Source organism: Anomalospiza imberbis, chromosome 15 (genome assembly GCF_031753505.1).
Source record: "Anomalospiza imberbis isolate Cuckoo-Finch-1a 21T00152 chromosome 15, ASM3175350v1, whole genome shotgun sequence".
Classification (NCBI taxonomy): Eukaryota; Metazoa; Chordata; class Aves; order Passeriformes; family Viduidae; genus Anomalospiza; species Anomalospiza imberbis.
This window is the reverse complement of record NC_089695.1, coordinates 12032591-12057066: the sequence shown is the minus strand read 5'-3', so window position 1 is coordinate 12057066 and position 24476 is coordinate 12032591. Positions and strand designations below refer to the sequence as shown.

The 24476-nt window shown below is 50.3% G+C and overlaps 1 protein-coding gene across 1 annotated transcript; it reads left to right on the top strand.

Moving 5' to 3' along the window:
• The first annotated feature begins 4514 nt into the window (after positions 1–4514).
• CSF1R (colony stimulating factor 1 receptor) lies at positions 4515–24257 on the top strand. The gene is made up of 21 exons (XM_068205939.1): positions 4515–4722; positions 9195–9440; positions 10192–10476; positions 11204–11340; positions 12021–12180; positions 13054–13243; positions 14237–14352; positions 14603–14723; positions 15431–15621; positions 16184–16296; positions 17681–17807; positions 18297–18401; positions 18731–18841; positions 18997–19159; positions 19694–19791; positions 19936–20051; positions 20803–20925; positions 21050–21161; positions 21458–21557; positions 22136–22241; positions 22712–24257. Exons 1-21 carry the CDS (start codon positions 4674–4676, stop codon positions 22841–22843), a joined length of 2901 nt encoding a protein of 966 aa, XP_068062040.1. The 5' UTR covers positions 4515–4673; the 3' UTR covers positions 22844–24257.
• Positions 24258–24476: the final 219 nt, after the last annotated feature.

The window sequence follows — 24476 nt, the reverse complement described above, 5'->3', positions numbered from 1 at the left end:
TGCAGGACTTGCCCAAAGCAGGCCAGATATTGCTAAGGATAAGTCTTCATAGGCCAGCACACAGGTTGCTGGGCTACCAGCATAATTCCCATGTTTCACCTGGAGACCTGAGGCCTCTGGGAAATGCCAAGGTGGATCTAGCTGGCTTTGGCAAAGGCAGGGGAACGGCTCCAGGAGCACTTTGGAGAGATGAGTCTTGCCTGGGGTGGGAGGAGGCAAGGAAGGCAGCTTGTGCTGGGAGGCCTGCAGTGTCCCATCATTCCTCTTCTTTCCTCCTTCATGGACTGATTGCACCAGAACTGCAAATCTTGCCCAAAGTGTGCCCTCTCTCCACCTGCTGTGCTGGCTTGCTGGCATCACACTATTTTCTCTGCAGCCCTTCTGAACAGCAGCACCTATCTCCATGCTCTCTATCAAAATCAGCATGAGGGCAAAGGAAAAAACAGAGTTCAGACTAAGGTACCAAAGAGTTAACACTTTTCTAGGTTTACAGTTGTATTTGTAGGATTTGTACTATGTCACATTTATAGCCATGAGATATTATTTTTATGCTGTAAACTTTTACAAATACATTTTTAAAGAAAGAGTTTAAAAATAAAGGTGTTTTTCATTTTGCAAAGTCCCACCTCTTCCTTTATTTGCCTGCTTTTGGTTGCTCCCACTCAAATGGGGCTGGCAATACAGCTTAACCCTGTGGTGGGTGAAGGCTAAGCATGTTAATACGCTGTGCATGACCCCAGTGCTCAGTGAAAGCCAAGCTGGGAGCCAGGCAGGGAGAAGCACTGCAAGGAGCAGCTGAGCCCAGAGACAGGGTAAGGAAAAGGGGCAGGGTCTGCCCCATCTCTGGTGACTGTGCAGCTTGTGGGTCATGTGGGTAGAGGGAAGGATACCAGGAATTGTTCCCATGTGTATCCCCGCTGCCTGGAGTTTGGGCCAGCACTCCCTGCTAAGGACTTGGCCCCTTGGAGCATTGTTGGGTCTGTGCTCAGATCAGGGTGGGGATGCAGGAGAAATAACAAACTGAGCAGGGGCTGGGCTGGAGGAGATGGCAGACACCACAGCCCTGATTTTTCCATGTAGTTTGACAGCTCCAGGCACTGGGAGGGCCTGGAGACAGCAGTAGGGCAGGGCACCAGCAGGAGCCACACTGCAGCACACAGGGCTCCCCATGCCCAGCTCTCCTCCCTTCCCTCTAGGATGAGGAATTTGCTGATACCCTCAAAAGCTGCACCTCCAAAATCCTGGCTCCCCACACCACCACTCCCTCAGATCCACGTGTCACTCTGCTCCTATCACCTTTCCCCAGTCACCTTTCCAGAGTCACTGAGGTCCCCCAGCCACATGAGAGACAGGCACCTTGTGAGTCTTGGCCAAAGTTTTCTCCTCTCTCTAGCTCAAATTTCACTGCTCCTCCAAAATCCATCTCAAGCTGCAGAGCAGAAATGTTTGCACCTGCTCTGAGCCATGTGCTTGGAAAGCCCAAGGTTGCTGCAAAGAGAGGTTTTTGGTTAAATCATATCAGTGTTCACTGGCTACATGATGAAGCCCCCACTGGCAACAGTTGTGCCTCCCTCAGCTCCTGGAAACTCCCTGTGTACCCAGAGGTCCAGGGCATGGAGTGCAGCAGCCAGCAGGTCCAAGTTCCAGCAAGGCTCCCCTTTCCAGCACAGCCTGTCCTGGGTTCCTGCCTTTGCTCATTTTTCCAGAGTGGAGGTTTGCAGCCTCCCTGACCAGCTCAGGCCGATTCTCCCCAGATATGCTCTGAGTCACCTGGCACAGCTCAGTCAGGGCATTTTTCTCCAGGAGCTGAATCAGCAGGGAGAAAAAGAATCCCCTTTTGTCCAAAGAGGGTGCATCAAAGGCCTGGGGGGAAACAGAGAGGGGGAATTGACAGACCTCAGCACTGAACCCTGCAGATTCCCACTGATCCCTATCTTTTGCATGTCAGGATGTGCTGGATTGGGGTCATGGGGCTGGAAATGAGCAGGTCAACATGAGGACCCCCAGCAAGGCATTTCCACCACCCCAAAACAAGTCTCCTCTCCAATGATGAGACAGACACCCCATGGAGGAGCTCAGGCAAGCAGAGAGACTGCAGTGACAAACCCTGGAGCTGTGGGGTACCAACAGCTCAGTACCAACAGGACACAGGTGTTCCACGTGTGTCCCCAAACTGCTGCAGGGCAGTTCAGGCAGGCATGGCACCATGGCCAGCTGTGCTCAGTGCTGGGGTCCCACAGGGCTCCCAGCCTGGGAAACAACTGAGCTCCCAGTGCTCCCAACCAGGGCTCACAGCAGCCTCCATTACCCCTTCCCCTGCCACTCTACCAGTCACTGAGCAAGTCTCATCCCATCTTTCACAACTATCAGGGCCTCCACAGATATTCCTGGGCTTCAAGTTGTTCAAAGTAAGGTTGCAACTTCTCTGAGAGCATCCCTGCCCTGTGCTCAGAGCTGCCTGGGCACCTGAGTTCCAGCAGCACTCCTGTGGCTGAGCTGCTGCTTGCACACAAGATTTGGGGTGCAGGAGGAAGAGAGGGACACAAAAGGGGGAGAGACCCCAAGCTTGTCCCAGTGAGCATCCCCAGGTGTGCCCAGTCCAGGCTGTCACCTGGGGATCACTGCCAGCAGAGATGCTGTGCAAGGGGCCCCCTCAAAGAGAAGAAGGAAGGCTGAGAGATTGTTTCCCTTCTCTCTATTAAACCTGTCTGGTTTAATACTTATTCACATTGGTGAGTCAGTTCTCTCTGAGCTGGCATTTGTTCCTGGAAAAAAAAAAAGCCTTAAAAAGAAGAAGGAGGGAAACAAACATCCTTTTAAAAGCCCCTTTGGCTCAAAAGGAGGAAAGAATAATCAAGCAGACATCTCCTGTGGCCCAGCTGTTTGACAACCCCAGCTCTGGGCAGGAGCCCCCCAGAGCACCATGCTGCCTCTAATTCATGTTCTTCTTCCCTATCCTGCCAGGAAAAACTGCTGAGGGGAAACGTTCTTTGGCCAAAAACTGCCTTTCCTTCTCTCTGGACTCCCTCAGGCTCTCCAGCCATCCTTCTGGCCAAAACCAAGAGCTCTCCACGTTCCCATGACTCTTAGTCATCTCCAGCACAGTCAGCCATGCTTTCATCTCTTGGCCCCAGGACCTTGTCTTGCTGGTACCTCTCTAACTGCCCCCTTTGGAGAAGCCCATTCCCCTCCAGGCTGTGGAGGCTTTCAGGGCACTGCAGGTGCAGATTCAACAGCTACCTCTCCGTAGATATTTTGGAACAACCCTTCTCTTTCTGCCCACGGTTTGTCGTGGGGTTCCTGTCACCTCCTGCTGTTGGGGCTGCTGCTGTGGCAGTTGGCAGAGCCCCTGGCTGGACCTTCCTCCCCTGTGCTTCCTTCCCAGTGCTGTCAGGTGATGGCTGTCACTTCCCACCCCAGAGCTGCTGTGAACAGCCCTGAACTTCTGCTGCAACGTGAGGTTACCCAGAGACAGAGCAGAGAGCAAGGGCCACCCTGTGTCTGACAGGAGCTGCTAATCCTGCTGACTTGGTGTCCCTGGGGCAGCTGGCTGACTTCAAGCCTTCCCTCACATCTGTTTGGGAAGACCCACAGTCCAGTGGAGGGTTAACAAAGTATCTGATTTATTAATTACTAACACTGCTAATTAGCTAATTAGTTTAATTACCACTTCAAGGTGCCTGCCAGGTTGTCAATTACAGACCAGCTCCAAGCAGCCTCCCCACCAACAGGGCAGGATGGCTGGGTGGGATGGGCTCCAGGGCAGGCAGGCTCTGTGCTTGAGCCCTGTGTTTGTGCAGCTGCCTGGTGCTGACAGGGTCACTCTGAGCCCCAGGCTTGGGGGTACTGGGTCAGGAAAGAGCAGGGGTCCCCGTGTGCCCCCAGCCCAGCCAGGAGCCAGAAGGGGTCTGCAAGCTGGACTCCAACACATCTCCCTGCCAGGGAGGGTGGTGAAGCTGGCATGGGGCTTGGGGATGATCCTGTGTGGCCACAGGACCCCTCTGTGCACCAAGGATCACACTTTTGGTTAACACAAAATAATTTGGCATCTTCACAGGCTTTTTCCACCTGGGAGCTGCCCTGGGCTGAATTGCCTTTGTGGGCCTGTTGTGAGGAGCCTGCCATGTCCTGTGAGGGTCCTCAGGTCCCAAAGCTAGCAAGAGCCACTGGCCCTGAAGTGAAACTTGTTCTGCTGAAATAAAATGGAATCTGCTGCCTGCAAGTGTGGGGACACTTTGTGTCCCCACACGAGGCAAAAGTGTAGAAATGTCCCTGGGGATTGGAGTGGCAGAAGCCAGAGAACATCAGGATTTTCCCAAACCCCAGCATGGTGCAGTGGCCCCTGCCAGTCTGGGGATGGACTCCTCTCTGAGACCTGAGGAGGACCCCCAAAAACAGGGGGACCCTGCAGCAGGGTGTGCACGTGGCCCCGCCTCTGCCATGGGTTTGTCACTGGTGACGTGACAAAGCATGGCCTGTTTTTTTTTTTTTTTTTTTCCCTGTTTCAAAAACAAACAAAATAGGGAATTTGTTAACTTGTGGTCAGCTCAGAAAGGAGAAGCTCCTGACAAGGGAGCGCTGGGGACGGTGGCCACGAGAAGAGGCACCCACTGCTTGAGAGGATCCTTCAGAGGCATCGGCTCCACGCTGGGGACACCACGGTCCCTGGGGACATGGGTCCTGCTCTCCTCCTGCTGCTCACCACAGCTGGCTTCTGGCATGGTAAGTACTCCCAAAGCCCCACGTCACTCCAGGGGAGTTTTGGGATGTTCTGAGGGCTTCCTGGGTATCTGGTGTGAGTGCTCCATTCCTTGTCGGGTGAGGAGGGATGATGGCCTTGATGGGGACAGGGCTGTGCTGAAGCTGGACTAACAGACACGCAGCTCCTGGAGGTGGAGGGTGAAACTGAGCTCCCAGTCATGTGTCCCAAAAGGCTGCTGTGGGCTGGGATGGTCCCTGTTTGCTGCTGCATGAAGGGGACACTGCTGTGAGCAGGTTCAAGGATCCTTGGCGTGGGTAGGCAGAACGTGTGTGCTCTGAGGTACTGCAGGGAAGAGACACCAGCGCTGGAATTCACTGCAGGCTTGGCTGTAGCAGCTTTCTGAAGGTCATCCAGCGCTGGCTGCAATTAGAGAGGGAGGGCAGTGGTGGAAAGAGGGTGTGTTGCTGGTCTGGAGCCTGGCTTGCTCTTGGCTGTCTGCAGCCCTGCCAAGGTAAGGCCAAGGAGGATGGAGAGGTGCATGTAGCATAGGAGAGCCTTGGCTGTGGGGAGATATGAAACTTCCCACTCTTTGGGTCTGGACAGGGTTTACGATGAAAGAATGGTTCAGCCGCAACTGTGGCCTGAGGGAAGCGCTTTCCAAAATAAAACTTTGCTCCAATGGGGAAGGAGCTGGAAATGTTTGGTCTGCAGGTGAAGGAGTCAGGAAAAGCAGGTGCATTGGCACCTTCCAAAGCACCTCATGCCCAGCTGGAGTGTCTGAGGATTGCTGGTTTCTGGTGGTGCTGGCACACACAACAGGGCTGTAGAGCCAGGATGTGATGGAAACAACTCAGCCAGCCAAGAAGGGAAAGGTGAACACGCCTGTTTTTTGAGGCTGCAGACATGGCCAAGAAGTGATAACCCACCAACCTCAAAAAAGAGTCACTAAGCCTGTTTTGAGGTTTACAACCAAAGAGGTGGAAACCAGCATTACTAATCTTGCATTTTGAAGTGCTGGGAACCTCTCAGGTCCTGTGTGGCACTGACCTTAATGTTCCTTTTGCGCATGCTTGGGGACACAGTGAGACTGTGGTGTGAAGTCCTCCTTGGAAGGGGACAGGCTGTGGGGAAAGCATTTAGCATGTGGCAGCTGGGCAGCGACTCCTCCTTGGGCCACTGCAGTGCTCCTGTTTTCAGCCCAGGAAATCTGCATCCCTCTCACTTGTTGTTTCACTTCACGTGACGTTTGCAAAATGTTGAGCATAATTTTCTAGGTCTGCTGTGCTGGGAACTGGGTTGTGATGGCTTCAGGGCTTTTTCATTTCTTGTGGTTTTTTATGATATAAGGACTAGGCAGGTCTAATGTAGATCTGTAAGAGATCATAACAATAGCTTTTAGATCTCTCCAAAGGTTCCTTGAGCCACTGGCCAGTGTCACATCACCAGCTGTGACATCTTCATGAGGCACTGTCTGCCATGTCAGGGTGTAGGACACACATTTGTGTGAGTACCAGCGCTGTTGGCCATTTGCAGCACAAAGCTGCACCATGCCAAGGTTCTACAAAGTAATAGCCTCCAGCTGGAGGCAGAGCCTGACTTCCTTCTCCTATCTCTTGGACTGCAAGTGCATCTTCTGTGAGTACCCAGGGCTGAAGTAATGTGATTGTTGTGATCTGGGCTCTTGCTGAGGGAGGGTAAGGAGCTCAGATCAAGCAGAGGAAATGTTTTAAACTTGATCATCTTGCATCTGTGTTCTTGGCCATCTTGAGATGTATTCCTGGGGATTTTGTTTTCTTATTGTGGGTAATGTAAACCTCTGAGGTAGAAGCCCCAAGCAGAGCTGTGATGAGCACACCTTTCTCCATCCCTGGTTCCCCAGACACTGTAGGTGACTCTGGAGAAGGGGTCCTCAGAAATCAAACTTTTCCTTGCTATCATTGAGGGTGGGACAAAGGGAGCTCAGGTCTGATATGGGCTCCTCTCAGGGCTGGACCTTAGCCTAGTAACTCCCCAGAACTAAGTCAAAATCCTGGTGGCTGGCTTCTGTGGTAAGATCCTGGACACTTCTGTCATACCAGCCTTCACTTCTCCTTCCTCACCAAATGCTCAGCAGAGGAAAGCCGTGTTTTGGCTGGCACAGGAGAGGCAGGGACAGAGTCTGCAGCTGTAAGGAGAGGTCATGGTTACACAACCCAAGTGTGGTAAAACCTCTGGCCAGCAGTTACTGGCAGTGCTGCGGAAGCTGCTGGAGAGCAGAAGAGAGACATCCTTGGGCTTCGTGCAAGATTGCACAGTGGTCAGCAGGGACACAGCCTCCCCCAGCAGCCCTGCTTCCCCATTCTGGAAAAGGACCCGCTGCTCTGACTCACCCCCAGCACACATGAGGGAGTGGGTGCTTAGGTGACCCTCACCTCCCCTTGCCCTGCATTTGGTGTCCCTCTCTTGTCTGTCCTCACTCCACTTGTGTGGTGTTTGTACTGTTGATGTGAGTCTCTAGTGACAGCCTGAAGGATTTTTCTTCACTGTTCTGGAGAGCACCTCCCCAGAGCCTTTTCTGGCCACAGCATCTCAGTAGTACCTGTAAGCTGGTGACAACAAAGATGCATAGTGTTATTACTCCTGTTCATTTTGTTTTCTTTCCTTGTCCTCTTGCAAAAAGAGTCATTTTCCCCATGAAATGGTGCCAAAGCCCTGGATGTGGATGGATAGCCAAAGCAGAAAGTAGGTGAGGGAAAAGAATCCAGTGACAAAAAGTTAAAGCAACAGAAATATCAAACCCCACTTGAAAGCACAGCTTAGCAAAATGGGAGGAATGTTTTGCCTCAGATATGTGGAAAATGTAGCTTTGTAGCTTTGTAAATTATTCTGGGATATGTTTTTCTCCACTCTGGGCTTCTCCTCTCTCCACAGAAAGATAAAAGTATTAAAAAAAAAAAAAAAAAAAAAAAAAAGGAACAGGGTGATAAAATGTCAAATTTTCCATGCCCTGAAGGTTCTTGTTCTCTGCTTCTCCCTACGGGGCCAGTGAATTTAATCTAGGCCTTGTCTGAGCAATGCTTTCCAGGGTCTTGAGTTTCATATTCTCAACCCTTTGTTGCATGGAGGGAGTCATCAGCCCAAGATGGCTTAAATGCTGCTCTTTGGGCTCTGATGTGTGGCTCTGGATGGCACAGCCCTGAGCACAGCTGGTAGCCCAGGATATACACAGTTGTGCCTCCTCAAAAGAGCTGTGATGAGGGGTGGATGAGGATGGGGGTGTGCTGGCTGTTACAGGGCCAGCGTCCATGGCAGGAGGATCACTGCCTGCAGAGCAATGAATTGATAAATTGCACAGCTCCCTCATGATTAGTGTTATCTGAATGAGGGTGTGTGTCCCTTTAAGATGTGAGGTTGGGTTAGTGACTGGGAAGGAAAGCAGAAGTGGAAGAATAACCCTGGATAGGGGCTGGAAGGGGGTGCAGAGCCCCCCAAACACAGATAGCCATTTGCAATGTGTTTCCTGTCCTCCCTGAGGGCCTGGCGTGGGGTGGCTGCACCACTTCTTCCCCAGCCCTGTGGCACTGATTCATTTTGCACTTCCCCCCACCCTAAATATAGGAGGTGACTCAAAGAACTCGCTGACAGGGCAAAACAGGGAAAAAATGTTTCCCTCTGACATTAAGGCTGGAGTAGGACCCTGGTTCCCCTTTATTCAGCCAGCAGAGCAGGCATCTTCAAAGCAGAGATGCATCAGAACTCTGGCTTGTTGTGATGCTGGTGTCTGCAGGACTGGTGTGTTGTATGAACAATTGCAGCTATGGGCTGTCATCAGCTCTTTAGCTTTTCCATGCCTCAGTTTCCTCTCCCAAGTAGGAATAATAATGCTGTGTCATTTCATAATGTTTTGTTGGTGTCTGCGAGGAGAATGCAGTATGTAACTCCATAAAACACATGAGGAGGTGTCCTTCAAAATCCAGTACTTGGCAGCAGAAAGCCAGTCTTCCCAAATGATCTGCACTGACCTCCTGCTCTGCAGGAGCCATCCAGGTCTGTTCTAGCTCATCTCAGCACAAAGAGCCCCATGCACCAAACTTGGCTTAAACTCCACCAAATGATGCTATGGGCTAACCCAGTTCAGAGAGCAGCTCCAGCTCTGCCACAAAAAGAAAACTATTGTAAGAAGAGGCAAAAATCAGCAGGAACAATTGCCAAGCTGGCATTTGCCCTAATCAGCTCCAGATAATTGTTGTTCCTGTCCCAGTTGTCTAAATATTCAAATGGCAGGGAAGTGTGGAGGGTGGTATTTCTTCCCTGAAATTCATTCCTTGGAGTATCAGGGCATATGGGTTTGGTGGGACAGAGAATGGGTGGAGTGATGTGAGCCCAAAAGCCAGTCTGAATCCCAGGCTCAGCCTTTTCCTGATGCTGAGCTACTCCATTCTCAGCAGCATGAACTCCAACAGAGAATCTTTAGGGATCATTTTTGCATTCTCACTCTCTCTTTCCCTTGCAGGCTCAGCATCTCCAGTGATCAGCCCTGACCTCCCTGCTCTGGTTGTCAACAAGGGCGATCCAGTCCTCTTGCACTGCTCGGGAGAGTCTGAAGTTGCATGGAATAGCAAAAAGAATACATTCCATAACCACACCCTCAGCACGCTCAGTATTCCCAAGGCCGAGTACAGGAACACAGGCACCTATAGCTGTGGTTATGTCAACAGCAGTGACAAGGGCATTGCAGCCATCCACCTGTTTGTGCGAGGTAACCTGCTTCTCTCTTCCCACATCCACTGGCAGAACAGCCTCCTTCCAGGGAGCCGCTGCACTGGTCCTTTCTGCTGTGCTGTGCTTGTGTGGGTGCCTGGCGAGCAGTGCAGGCTCCTGGTGGAGCCACAGCCATGTGATTCCACATAAAATGGGGCCCATGGTTAAAGCACTGGGATAAAGTACACCTCTAATATATGTGGATCTCTCCCGCCTTCTGCTGGTGCTTCCCTTCTTGAAAAACAGTCTGTTCAGTATTGTAATGAGCACTGAGAAAATCAGAGAACTGTATTGCCATTATCTCAGATAAGGAGAGTCATATGAATTACATCCTCCCAACATGACCTGAACCCCAAATATTCTTTTATCCCAGAAGTGGTATCTCTACCACTTGACTTCACCCCTTCCCTTGTACCAGAAGTGCTGCCCTGAGCAGGGAAGCTGGAGGTCTCATAAGTAAAACTTTCACCACGGTGAAAAGTTCAATTAGAGGTATGCATATTTTCAGCCTCTCTTATCCGTGGACATTTGTGAGCTGGTTGCTGTGACCCCCCTCAAATGCCTTAGCTGGAGCTGGGTTTGTCATGTGAGTGTTTGGAGGCTGAGTCAGGCAGGCGCTGAGCAGGGCTGCCCCAGCATCAAACTCCCACTGGGCAGCAGTGCTGGAGGCTTGCCCTTGCTGGAATGTGTTTCTCAGCTTCAGTGCATTTTCTGACCCCTCTCACAAGCCTGTCCTGTCTCCTCCGTAGATCCTGATAACGTGTGGTACGTCCCCTCTTTCCGGATCGGGGCAATTAAAGGTGGGAATGTTGATTTCCCCTGTCTCATCACGGCCCCTGAGTACGGATCCAGTGTGACTCTGATAATGGATAATGCCTCTTCTCTCCCACCTGGGACCAACTACTCCTTCAGTGCTGAGAGAGGAGTAAGACTGTACAATGTGCAAAGCAACCATAAAGGTTTTTACCGATGCCAAGCACAGATAAATGGAAATATAAGGAATTCATCAAAAATAAGACTGGTTGTGGAAGAAGGTAAAGAATGGAGGTTGTTGCTGTCCTAAGGACCACAAATAGCTAAGCTGGCCACAGTAGATGGTTAAGGAAAAGCTCCTTTCCAGTGGCAGGAAAGACCTTTTGAACCTGCAGTTTCAAAAGGTTATTTAATGGAGGCCAAATTCCATCAGCCTCTGGCAAATTGGTTCTTTCAGATGGGTTTGCATGAGTTCAGCAGTCTTCAAACCTTTGCTGTCACAGACCAGAGAAAAATGGTCTCTCCAATGTTCTGCAAGTCCTTGGGCCCCAGTGCTCCATCTGCAATCATGGCAAAAGCTGCTTCTTCCTTTTCAACCCACAGTCCTGACTGCTGTGTTCTCCCCACCTGTACTGCTTCCCACAGACTCGTGCTCAAAAGGGAGTGGTGATCTCTAGGGAAGGGGAAGGCGAGGGGTAAAGAGGCTAAAGAGGATGGAAAGGATGAGGTAGAATCATAGAATAAAGTCATAAAATAGTTTGGGTGGGAAGAGACCTTGAAAATCATCTAGTTCCAAGCTCACTGCCACAGGCAGGGACGCTACCTGCTAGATCAGATTTTTCAGGCCCACCCAACCTGGCTTTGAACACTTCAGGATGGGGCATCCACAGCTTCTCTGGGCAACCTGTGCCTCACCACCTAAGGTAGCCAGGTCCTGGAGAGTCTCCAAAGCACAGGGGATCACTGGAGAAGCTGACACTGGATCTTTCCCTGCTTGCCTTTGTGCAGCACTGGGGAAGCCTGTGTCAGTGATGATGGACCCTGCAGACCATGTGCGAATCGTGGGAGAGCCTTTCCAAGTCACCTGCAGAGTGATTGCTCCTTCCCACAAGTATGACATCAGATGGGAGACAGCAGCAAAGACAGTAAGTTGGGGTGTGGGGCTTTCCTGGAAAATGAGGGACACAGGGTGGTAAGAACTGCCCTGACCCACAGCAAAACCTTGAACTACCCAACCAAAGCAGCTATTCAAGCTGTAGAAATTTGAATATCCTTTCTTTGGGATGACACAGGATAAAGAAACACCTGCCTGTTGTCAGAACAGTTCTGCAAGGCATGAGAATGTGTTGTTTCAGCTGAGTGTTTTGGACAGGAGCCACAGTACCTATTAAAGCAACATTTCTTCACCCAGCCCTGCCAGGGCTTATAAAGCAGCAAACATTTTCAGGACAGAGTTCCCCAGAGAAAAGACATGTCTGAAGAAAAGGAATGAATTTCAAAATCTCTATGATGCTGACTTCTAACTGCTAGATGGTTAGATGAGGTTTGCTAGAAGTCCTTATTGTAACTGATGCCTTTATTAAGGAGATGAAACCACACACAAGGTGTGTTTGGATCACACAGTGTAAGGCCAAGCTGCAGTCAGAAGGCTGACAATAGCTATAACCTAACTGCTGTGGAATATCTGCCCTGGATCCTTGGGTTTAATGTTCCTCTGGGTCTCCACACAGGTTGCTCTCAGCGATGAGCTCTCTAGCCCAGAGCAGGTGAGATGTGTTTGCTCTGCACTTCCAATTTGTGCTGTTCCCTGTTCTCTGCCTGACAGGTCATAAGAACTAAAATGTTTGACTTTGAAAATGGTAACTACTTCATCAATGACACCCTGTCCGTTGCAGCCGTGACCATGGAAGACAGTGGGAAGTACGTCTGTATAGCTAACAATTCAGTAGGATTCAGGAATGCCTCAACAATGCTTCAGGTAGTGGGTGAGTACTTCCCCAAAAGCCTAGTAGGGCTGAATCATGTGTAGCCATGAGTATTTGCTGCTTCTGCCTCCATTCTCTTCCAAGATTTGTTGTTGAAAACATAATTCTCACTTGTGCCTGAGGGCTTACATGAGAACTGTGGAGCTGCTAGGAAAGGAACTGGTGTTCTCTTCATATCTGGAGGAGCCAGAGGACATGTTTTGGGCTCTGGATGAAAAATTGGAGTGCTATTCTCAGTCTGTGTGCATTCATAAACAGCTTTGAAACAGTAAAAAGGGAATGGGGTAAGGTTGTGCGTGAAGACCAGGAACGGCTGGTTAGAAGGAAGGGCAAGCCACATGAGCAGAGTATGGATCTGGTCTCTTCCAGCCACAGATCCACACAAGGGGACTCAGGTCTATTACACACTTGTTTGTATCTCAAGATGGAAAATTCATCCTTACAGCTCACAGGCTGGAGTTTGCTGATGATCCAAAGCTGCTGCACACCACAGCTCAGAAAGAAGGCTCAGTCTGAGTTATCTCCTAGTGAGAAGCCAGGATTTGAGCTAAAGGGCCTGTCTTTTCTAAACAATTAGGAGATACTGTTTTAGCCTCATCACTTCTTAAGATACAGCATGTATAACGTCTTTCCTTACAAGACCTCACTAAGATTTTCTAGCTCTCCTCAGGCAGAGTAATCTAAGATGCCATGACAAAGAAGTAATTTAAGAGTACTCCTTTGGGAACATACCTGTCTAATGTTTCATCCCCTCCTGCAGTCTCCCAGCTGAGGCTGCTCTTTCCAATAATGATCCATTTATGGAGCTGGTGTAAGGTTATTCCAGGTCTCTGGACTTGCCTGCTGACGGTCGTGCTCTCCTCCACCCTGCAGAGAGAGGTTACGTGCACCTGATCCCAGGGCAAGCCACCAGCCTGGAGGTTGCTCTGGGAGAGAGTGTGGAGCTGCAGGTCCATATTAAGGCTTACCCAAAACTTCTCCAGTGGGCTTGGGAACACAGGAATCCCTTGAAGGACTCTAAACCCACCATATTCAAGGGTGAAATGATCTCTGGAAACAACTGGTATGTGCTCTTTGTCTTCTACACTGGCTATGGCATGTTTCCAATAGAGCTTTCCTTGAGACAGACAGGCCCCATTCTACAGAAAACTCTCTGGTTTAAAAGAAGGAAACTGTTCTGCATTTCTGTTTTCTCTTTCCAGTATTATTAGCAAACCACAGTATGATCAAATCAAGGAGGACACCACCCTTCTCTAAACTGGTGGCCTTCTCTTTAAAAAGCCTTGTGGAAGTCAGTATCGCATTTGTGATCTGCTTATTCAATTCTGCACTTTCCTTGCCACAAGAAGTTGCAGGAGTGGATGAACAGTACAAAAAGCTTAATTCCCTCACCGGTCCTTTGACCCATCCCCTGCTCTGAAGTTGAAAGAGTGTGCACTGAGAGGCACTGAGAGCCCCATGTCACAAACATTGTTATGTGAATATGATCTAATGGAGGTTGCAGATCTGCTCTTCCAAAGCCTACAGCCAACTGAGACTGAGGGGAGACTGAAAGAAAATCATTCCATTTGTTGGGGTTTTGGACAATTCCCCTTTCATTTTCTTAGAAACAAAAAACAATCCACAAGAGGAACTGTGCCACTTGGCAAAAATGATGGCTTTAGGGTGAACTCTTTCTTGCACTGAGGGCTGAGAAATAGGCTGGAGGCAGAGGGGAGTGGGCAATAGGGAGCACGACTTCATGGAGAAACTCATTCTGCCAGAGGCAGGAGGACCAGCATCCCCTGACCCTTGAAAGGCAATGATTTAGATGTTAAATTATTTCTGAGCGTTCACCCACCTGTAGCCTTTCAGAAGTGCTGAAGTGCACTTGGTGGCAAAAAGTATTTCCCGTAAAGAAGATCAGTTCCTCCCTACTTCCCCCGAAGAAGCAACTGGCAGGCTCTCTGATGGGCTGGGATTAGTGCTGGAAGTGTTCACTGGTCCAGAGCACAGGAAGCAGCATCTCACTGAGCAAGGCCTTTGTGCTCTTCACGGTGTTTCTCTCTGTGAGCAGGTACAACACCACACTCCCTCTGAACCGCCTGAAGGAAGGAGAGGGAGGGTTCTACACATTTTATGCCTTCCACAGTGTGACCAATGAATCAGTTACCTACAGTATCTCTCTGAAATGTAAGTGCTTGTCCATTCTTTCACCCTGCTTGCCCCTGGGACTGCTTCCCAGTTGGAAAAAATAGTTGGTTGGGGTAAGCGGCTGCTTCCAGCTCAGCACCCACAGGGCACACAGACCCAGCCCAAACCTGCTTGTAGCACAGGGGTTCCTTCTGGTTTATTGTTGCATGCATGGAAAGGAAACCAGAGCATGGGGGATTTGCTCTTCCTCTGGTCACAGCATTCACTGTTTTTGTGACTTCCCCAACAGCTTCTCCAAGGGTCTGCAAAATCAAGGTGCCAGCTGATGACTCCAGCACCCTTCAGTGCGTGGCCATCGGGTACCCTGCCCCACGCATCGAGTGGTACCAGTGCCCCGTCCACTCAGACAGGTGAGAGCTGCCCAGGGGCCTGAGCACCTCCAAGCTGTGCCCCTGCCCTTGCCATGCTGGCATTCACTGAGCAGCACCACGTGGACTCCTGGGCAGGCAATACAGCACAGCCTGCCCAGTAACAGCAACAGGGATGTTCCTCTGCTGGAAAAAGAGGTTCTTGGGGTCTGCCTGAGAAGAGGGGACACTTTCTATTCCCAAAGTCCTGAGCTTGAAGAGATTGTCCACCTGTGACTCATGTTCTCCCCATGCTTTTCCAAGGAACATATGGATCCTTTGGAAAGGTGCCCTGGTGTATGTTGCTGTAGAGGTACATCCTGCTGGCCCAGTCACCTTTTTGAGACTTCCACAAGTCTGAGGCACTACAGAGCATGGGTTTACTTGAGATACAGAGTCATGGGAAGTAACTGCAGCTGCCTGGATAGGGCTGTTGTGTCTCAGGACCAGCCCCACTGAAGGGACTGATGGCAGAACACATAAAAGTGTTAATTATGAGTGCTGAGCCACATAAAGGCAGTCATGGCTCTGTCTATACATGGCTGTAGTGTTCAGGGAGAGATCTTTAATTTGGCATAGAGAAACACTTCTCACAGAGCTGCAACCCTAATTCCCTGTGTCTCCTCTCTAGTCTGGCACAGGCCCCCCATCAGCTGTGAGCTGCTGTGCTGCAGAGCAGCACTCACTGTCTCCTCTTGCCACCCCTGCAGGTACAGCGAGGACTACAGGCTGATACGGAATGACTCCAGACCCCAGGTGGTGAATATGTTGCCCTTCCAGGAGGTGGAGGTGGAGAGCATCATCCTCTTTGAGGAGCTGGGTGACAATTTCACCTTCTGCTGTGTGGCCATTAACGGGGAAGGAAACACCTCTGACATGTTTCACTCACTCACCATCACCAGTAAGATACAAACCATCAGCTTGGCAGAGTGGGGGAGAATCTGGGGGCTTTGAGATTACATCCTTTATGTATATCCCCACTGTCTTGCAAGAGAGCTGGAACAGATTCCACAAGCCCTTTACCCTCACAGGTGTGAGGCTTTGGCATTTGCCAGTCCTGAGAGGCATGTGGGAATTCCTGGCTGGGTTATAGTCTGGAGCCAAAGGCTGAGCCACACCATGAGCATGCTCCAGGGCATGGTGCATCCAGCAGTTTCTCAGCCCACAAAAATACAGGGGCTGCATCTTTTGGTGGGGCTGTTTGCTGCCCCAGTCAGCAGTCAGTCCCCAGTCAGTCTGACCTGCACCTGGTGCTGTTTATCAAGAAATAGGGTATGAGGAGAACCATTCCAGCCTAGAGTTTGGCATCAAGACCTTCCCTCAGCTCCCAAAAGGGTATGCTGAGGGCAGTGCTGGGGTGTGTGGCATACAGAGGAATCCAAAGTGAATAGATGGGCAATGTGCTCCCAGAGTTGGGATTGAACTAAGAGTGTTTAGTCATTGTCCTTTTTTTCCTCTTCCAGGGAGTGTCATGGCCCTTCCAAACAAGCTCTTCAACCCTGTTCTCTCCACCTGCATAGGCACATTGGTGCTGCTGCTCCTCCTGCTCCTCTTTCTGCTCTACAAGTACAACCAGGTCAGATTCCCTGCTCAGGGCAAGGGCTGCCCAGCCTCAGGGGCCACACAGCCTCTGCTGGCAGCCAGGCCAGGGACCATTCAGCTTGGAGGTACCATGAAGCTGCCTCCTTCACCTCCCCTGCCTCCCAGATTCCATCTGGAGTTTCCTGCTGCAGGGCAAAGCTCATGCACCCAGCCCAGTGTATTAGTACCTCCCCTGCCCTGGTCCTTCAGTCTTGTAGCCCACAGGTCAGTGGGGTTATTGTTTGGTGTCAGACAAAGGTGCTCACTCTGTGCTGTCAGCTGCAGCTGGTTTTGCTCTGGTCCCCACAAATCCATGGACTGAATTAAGGGAGGAAAAAAAAAAGTGGTTTGCAGTTTGCATCTACTTTTTATTCTGCTCACTGCTTTATAAAAAACTGTTTTATGGAGAAACAGGATGGTGTTAGAAGCAGTTTGTTTCCAGGAAGACTTGGTCACTATTTTTATATAAGAACTTGCCCCATTTTCTCTGCAAGGCTCATTTCCAGCATTTGGATTCCTTCTCTGTTTTTTCCACAAACTGAACCAATCAGTAGCCACCTCTGCTTCATCAGTGGGTGAAAATTGCCTGTTTTTCATCTCTCCCTTTTGGCACCCTTCCTTTGACAGCCTATTAAGGCTGAAGATTTTGCAGCAAAGTCCTGATCCTGGTTGTCAGAAGATCCATCAGAGCCCTCTCTCAGACAAGCACCTGCAGCTTAGCAGGCAGAGCTGCCTTTGGACAGTGGTTCAGAGACAGAGAAAGATGGATCAATGTGTAAGCACAGATCTGAAATAAATAGCTTTTTGGAAGGGCTTGCAAGCTCAAGAGAAGCTGAACATGTCTATAAATAACATGGTTACCTATCTCAGACAAGTACCAGCCTTCTCTGCTCAAGGAGTCCAGCACTGCTTCTCTGCCTCGCCTGGTTACTTCTGCCATGACATTCTTGGAAAAGAGAAATTCTTACTTCTCTTTCTCCTTTTTTACCCCTGTAAGGGAAGTGGGGGTGGGCCACCTCCACTGTTCTGCTGTGCTCAGCAACCAGGGGTCCAAGGAAGGAGACACAGTGGGGACATCTCCCTCCAGCACCAGCTGGGTACTGTCAGCCACTGCTCTGGTGGGACATGCTGGAACTCCCAGCTCTGCCATCCCAAATGATGGCAACAGGCTGCTTCCAGTGGCAAGAGAGCCTCCCTCAGTCATAGGTGATGACTTGGGGAGACTTCATAACTGCAAAGAGTCCAGGTTGTCCAGAAAAAGCTTCTCTCACTCAGTCCAGATCTTCCCTCTGCACCTGCAGAGTGAGCTTGAGTGGATGCTGGGGATGGGGAACCCTCCCCTTGGGAAACACTGAGTAACTGGAGTCCCTTTCTTGCAGAAACCCAAGTACCAGGTGCGGTGGAAGATCATTGAGGCCTGTGAAGGCAATAATTACATCTTTATCGATCCCACTCAGCTGCCATACAATGAAAAATGGGAGTTTCCAAGGAACAACCTCCAGTTTGGTAAGAAACCTTCCCTGCTGCTTGCCTGGTGGCACAAAGCTCATCAGAGAGCTGAAATGCTTCAAGAGTCAGAGCCAAAGCTCTGGATGATATCCTAAGCTGCATCCAGACATTCTAGCAGCATCCTTAGCCAGGCATTGCTGCTCTCTTCCACATAGGATGGCAAGTGGTAGGGTGTAGCCTGCCTCCCTCCTCCTTTGCTCCAAGGAAGGCTGCGGGGGTCGCATCCCTCCTCTTGCATGTGGGGTCATACCTAAGGCACAGACTTGGTGAGGCAAAGTTTGGAGATGGCCTCTTTCACACCATCTTTGCTCACAGTAGAGTTCCCCACAGATGTTTGCCAGCTCCTGACTAAGGGATGTGTCATCTTGTGTGAGCCCAGCAGGCATCCCCATCCACCAGACATCCTCCTCAAGGCTGTGTGCAGGACAGCTGCTCAGTCTTTCTCTATCAAATGTCTTAAAAGTACATTTTTTTTTCTCTCTGCAGGAAAAACTCTCGGAGCAGGAGCCTTTGGAAAAGTGGTAGAAGCCACAGCTTTTGGGCTGGGCAAAGAAGATTCGGTGCTCAAAGTGGCTGTGAAGATGCTGAAGTGTGAGCACAGAGCAACTTGCAAGGGCTGAAATCCTCCAGGCTCCTCTGGGCAGGATGTAGAGTGTGTTCACCACATGTTGGTGCTCACAGGCTGCAACAGCTACTTTTTAAAGTTGTTTCTGTGCCAAGTACCAGATGCTGGAATCACACTACTGCCTTTTTCTGTGGACAGGGGAGGCCAGAGGCACAGTTAGAGGACATAGTTTTTACTCTAAGTGTGTTTCCTCCTTTTGTCCCGTAACTCTGTCTACACTTTTTTCTGTCCTCTCCTTTAATCTCCCCTTTGTCCCTCCCTCACTCCTTCACACACTCCTTCTCTCGCCCCACAGCATCAGCAGACAGGGATGAGCAGGAGGCTCTCATGTCTGAGCTGAAGATCATGAGTCACTTGGGACACCATGAGAACATTGTTAACCTGCTGGGGGCATGCACCTGTGGAGGTAGGATCCCCCAGCCCTGCTGTCCCCACAGACCCCTGACAGGGCCCCTCCTCTGAGGCACAGTGTGGATTCTACTGCCCTCCCAGGGAAAGCAATTCTCAGGACAGGTCACAGTAACAGCATTCCTTAATGAACCCTTTCTGCTGCCCTCCCAGGCCCAATCCTTGTCATCACCGAGTACTGTCGCTATGGAGATCTGCTGAATTTCCTAAGGAAGAAGACTGAATCCATAATTATTCAGGACTCTGCCCTGGACACCTCTTTAGACAGTGCTGCTGATTACAAAAACATTGAGCTAGAGAAAAAATACATCCGCAGGTAGGAGCAGAGCTTGGGTGGCTGCAGGGCTGAGCAATGCAGGGTCTGGGTACTCACTGGGAGAAGTGTGAAGAGCACTGTGCTGGGGAGAGATCAAGGTCAAAGATCAATATACCATGATGTAAAAGCCACAGGGGTTGCATGTGTTCAGACCTGGTTATAATTCCAAGTTTTTCAAGGACTTTGACAGCAGTCACTGAATATCCCACAATGAATGCAGGTTTCAGCCCTCTCTGTCCTTCCACAATTCAGAAACAAAACCTTTTGGCTTCCTGCACTATTGGGCACATGCATTTGGTAGGATGGAGCTGACTGCTCCTCATCACCCGGTACAGGGGAACGGTACAGCCCCATAACACAGAGGGCCCAGGTCCCCTTTCTGAATCAGCTTTGAGTTTGCCTTTACCCTCAACCCCTAAGTCACCTTCTGTGGGCAGGTGTGTGGTTTCTCCTCTTGGTGGACATGGAGCAGGGCAGAAGGTACTGCTGGATGGTTCTAACAGCCTGCCCCCCTCTCTGTTGCTTCTTACTCAGTGACAGTGGCTTTTCAAGCCAGGGTTTGGAAACATATGTTGAAATGAGGCCTGTGTCATCATCATCGTCAGCAGCATCAGATTCTGCACAAGCCAGGGGTGAGTCAAAGGCTCATTTCTGTGATTTTGTGATTTCTTTCTTTTGGCCATCCTGTCTGGTTTAGCTCTGGGAACCACAACATGCCACAGTTTGTGTTACTGCCCAGCTTTGCAGCAAATCTAAATCTCTGCTTTGAATTTCAGGGAGAAGCTTGGAGGAAGATGAAGCCAGGGAGGATCTCCATCCCCTCAATCTCTCTGACCTGCTACAGTTCTCCAGCCAGGTGGCCCAGGGCATGGCATTCCTCGCATCAAAGAACGTGAGTGCCAAGAGGACCGCTGCCCCCAGCACACCGAGTGGGCAACACCAGTCCAGCCAGGCAGGAGCCACCCATCCTGGCTGCAGAAGGCTTGGGATGTCTTTGGATGGGGTGGCCAAGCTCAAGCAAACTGCTGATGGACATGAGCCTCTCTGCTCTGTCTGGTGGTTCAGAAGGCTGGGCCCTGGTGTCTGGTGTCCCCTCCAGAGCCCTTGTCTCCCATGGCCATCACGGGAGGGCAGTGTTATAGGGGGAACCCAGGGCTGTGCACCATGCTGGTCTCACCATTTTCTCCCCTGCTTTTACACGAGGTCAGGAACTTTGTTGTGAAGCTTTCTCACTTTGGCAGTGTCCCTACTACGCCAGGGACAAGGAACTGAAAGTGGCTGTTGAGCTGACTGCCAGAGCTGGCTCAGAGCGACAGTCACCCTGTGACTGTTTCAGGGATGAGGACAGTGCCAACAGCCCCTGACCCTCCCGCTGTGGGGAAGATGACAGCCCCATGAGTGATTAAAGAACAGAGCATGACATGTTCAGTGTCTTAACACTGCAAATGAAGTGCTTGAAAGAGAGCTACAAACATGGAGTTTGTACATGACATGGTGCCTCTTCAAGGCAGGGGCTCTTCAAGCAGTTCATGTTTCCCTTGCCCCTACAAGCACTGTTTTGGTGGCAGGCCTAGGCTGTGAGGAATTTTTTGGAACTGCTGGGGGCCAATGACTGGGTCTCAGTTGTGGTCTCTTCTCCCCAGTGCATCCACCGTGACCTAGCAGCCAGGAATGTGCTCATATCAGATGGAAGGGTAGCCAAGATCTGTGACTTTGGCCTGGCCCGGGACATCATGAATGACTCCAATTATGTTGTAAAAGGCAATGTAAGTAATTAAAATGGGCACAAGAAAAGGTACAAGGGTAGGAGGGGCTGGAGCAGGAAGGACAGACAGGGTGTAGCATAAGCTGCCAGCTTGTCCCAGTCTGCAGGACTCTCTGCTCTTCCAGGCCCGCCTGCCCGTGAAATGGATGGCCCCAGAGAGCATCTTTGACTGCATTTACACAGTGCAGAGTGATGTGTGGTCTTACGGCATCCTGCTCTGGGAGATCTTCTCCCTTGGTAAGAAAGAAGCGAGCTTGCAAATCTCTTTTGTTTTCCGTGGCTCACTACTGCCCTAATGTATCTGCAGAAAAACTTCCAAGGAAGAAGGAAGGTTGACAAAAATCTAGGTTTGTGAGGGCTGTAAAACACTGTGTTATGTTTCCAGAGAGACCATTCAAAACAAAGAATTCCACATCATTTTCTCTAACTCAGACCTCCCTGATGATGCTCCAGGCTGCCTCTTCCTACCCCTCAAGGCTGGAGTGTTGAACACTGTGGTCTGAAAGCCACCTCTGCTCCTTTTACTGTCACAGGGAAGAGCCCCTATCCCGGCATGGTGGTGAACAGCAAGTTCTACAGCATGGTGAAGCAGGGATACCAGATGGCCAGGCCTGACTTCGCTCCCTTGGAAATGTGAGTGGATGCACTGAGATTCACACAGCAGTGACAGCGGGGCTGGAGCTGCCTCATGGCAACAGGCAGGGACATGGCACAGGGACCTTGTCCACAGCTCTGCCTGCTGCTCCCAGGTGTCTGCCTTGAGGTTAAGGATGGATCCCACCAAGCCGCTCCTTGCTCCTTTAGGAAAACAAGGCTTGGGGCAGTCTATCCAGCATCCCCTGTTTAGGGACGGGAGATGAGAACACTCACATTACATGTCTACATTCCTGAACCTGGTGGGGCTTTCTTCTTGTTTTTAGTTAGCTTCTTTTGACTCTATGATTATGAGAAGACAAGCCCAAGTAGGCTACAGGATGTAATGAGTGTAAGCCTGAAGTCTTGAGGGCATAAAGCTTCTTGTTGATTAGTTTGCTCCATCCACTCCAGTGCTCACCATTCCCTGGAGCACTGCTCTCACCATGGGTTTTTTGGAAGACAAGGGACTGCTCAGTACTGTGTCCCTAACATACAGAGTGCTGCAGGGAAGAGCCCAGGGTTGCAGACCCTCCAGCAGCACCATGCAACCTCCCTGTCCCTGTCTGTCCCTGCAGGTACAGCATCATGCAGGCGTGCTGGAGTCTGGAGCCCACACGGAGACCCACCTTCGACCAGATCGGCTGCTTCATCCAGAAAGAGCTGGAGCTGCATAAGGAGCAGGTAAGGCCCTCTGGAGAGAAGGGGGAGGATGTCTTTCCCCCTATATGAACACACCTTCTGGATATGTTTTCTGTGATATCCCTTACCATTAGCTGATTGGAGCAGTGTAGTGTTGGTGGGAAGTGCAGACAGGCATCCAGCTGAAGGGTTAAGTCACCACGGCCAAAGAGGGCTGGACAAGGAAGCACAGCTTCTTGTCAGAAACCTCAGTGTGACAGGCAGTCATACACTACCAGCACAGCACCCTGCCCCGTTCCCCTGGGCTTGCTGTGCATTCTCTCAGGCCTAGCTGTCCACAAAAGCACAGGCACATGCCTGCCCTACCTGTTAGCCATGCCCCGTGGGCACAGCAAAGGGTGGCAATGTGGAGGGAGCACAGCCCCAGCTGGTCACCCGCACGGGAGCAGGTGTCATACATCAAAGGGACCAAAACACACTCAGGGTGTTGTGTTTCTTCCTTTTCTTTCAAGGACTACACCAACCTCCCCTCCAGTGCTGAGGAAGACAGTGGCTGCAACACCTCTGGCTGCTGTGAGGAGTCCTGCGAGCAAGAGGAGAGTGGGCAGCCGCTTCTCAAGGGCAACAACTACCAGTTCTGTTAGGTGGGACCTTCACCCTGGGGCTGGTCCTTGTCCTGGCTCCACAGAGCTCACCCTAGGACACAGACACCTTCTGCTTTGGCCTTCTCTGTGCTTTCTGAAGTGTGAGTGTTATGGACTCTCTCACCAAAAGGAGAACAAAGGAGTCATCTTGGAGTCCCTGAAGTCTTCTCTCACACGTAGCATAGAGCTGTTAGGATGGTAACAGGCTCCATCTCTACAAGGTACAGAGGTCCCCAGCAGCTGCCTCCCCATGCCCCAGAGAAGGCTGTGGGAGTTTGGGTTTTGTAGTTTTTTGAAAAATACTAGTCACAGCCAAGTAAGACATTTCCAAGTGTCACTCGCATTACTGAACCCTTGAGTTTTATAAGCACATCTTGAACTATGTCTTGGCACTGGAACTACTCCACACACCCCTTTTTTGATGGTTCTGCTCTCTTCCCTTTGTCAGTATGACCCTGGACATTGTAGTGTGTTTAGAAATAGGTAAAGCTTCTACATAGCATTAAATATGGATTAACCCCTCCACTTCCTCGTGCAATCCACCTCTCTGCAGTTGATGCTTCTGCAGGGACTGTTTGGGTGAAGTGAGCCAACCCCAGGGTTATGTGAACTTGTGCCTCACTAACAGGACAGAAGGACAGTTCTTTCTCAGGTAAAATACAGCAGAAAATAGTGCTCTTCCATGAGAGCACTGAACACAATCCCAATCCAGGAAAGAATGGCAGCTTAATGAGGTCTAGAAATTATCAACATTACACATATCCTACAGAACTTCTGAGTTACTGAGCATGTAGCAATCACTGCCCTTTGTCACTATCACAGACCTGTACTACATTTCCTTAATGTACTTTTAATAGTACAGCTGAGGTGATTTTTTTCATAAGCTAGGTCCTACTACACTTCAACCTATTTCTCAGCTAGCTCTTGCTCAGGGTTACTACTGCCCTGGCCACCCAGTCCTGTGTAGCTACCAGAAGGAGCTAAAGAACCTTCTCAGCTTCACCTGACTCGGTGCGTAAGGGATCTCTATTCCAGGTACAGGCAAACTCCAAGTGACAGGGCTCAGAGAAACTACAGCTGCACTGCAGGTGGCCTTTGTCACACTGAGCAATTTCATAGTGGACCATTTCTGATTCTGTTAAACCTGGTTTTATGCTAACACCAAGTGATTTATTCCTCCTTACTAAATAAAAAGCTAATGTAACTCTGTCAGCATTGTAAAAAATAAAATATGTTTAACAAAACGAGTCTTTCCTAGGGCTCTAAGGACTGTTCTCAGAGGGGAACAGCTCAGAGCAGGGGTGATGCACTGGCCTACCCACTCACCCTGCAACTCTGTTCCTCAGTACCAGTTCTCAAAACCACTCATTCTTGTGTAACACAAAAACTTATTAAAAGCAAGGTTTTAAAGCTCTGAAGTAGTCCCTGTGCATGGATATAATGGAATGTAATTTCAGTTGTGATGATGGGACGTCTGACAAGTCACCATGTGGCACATGGCAGCAGTCTCTGGGACACATGCAATGCCAAAGGCAGGGCAAATGCAAAAGAGATTCAGCAGTGTTTGTGCCTTTGCTCCTGAAGCCATCCAGGTCTTGCATACAAAAAGAAAAAAAAAACCAACCCAAGTCAC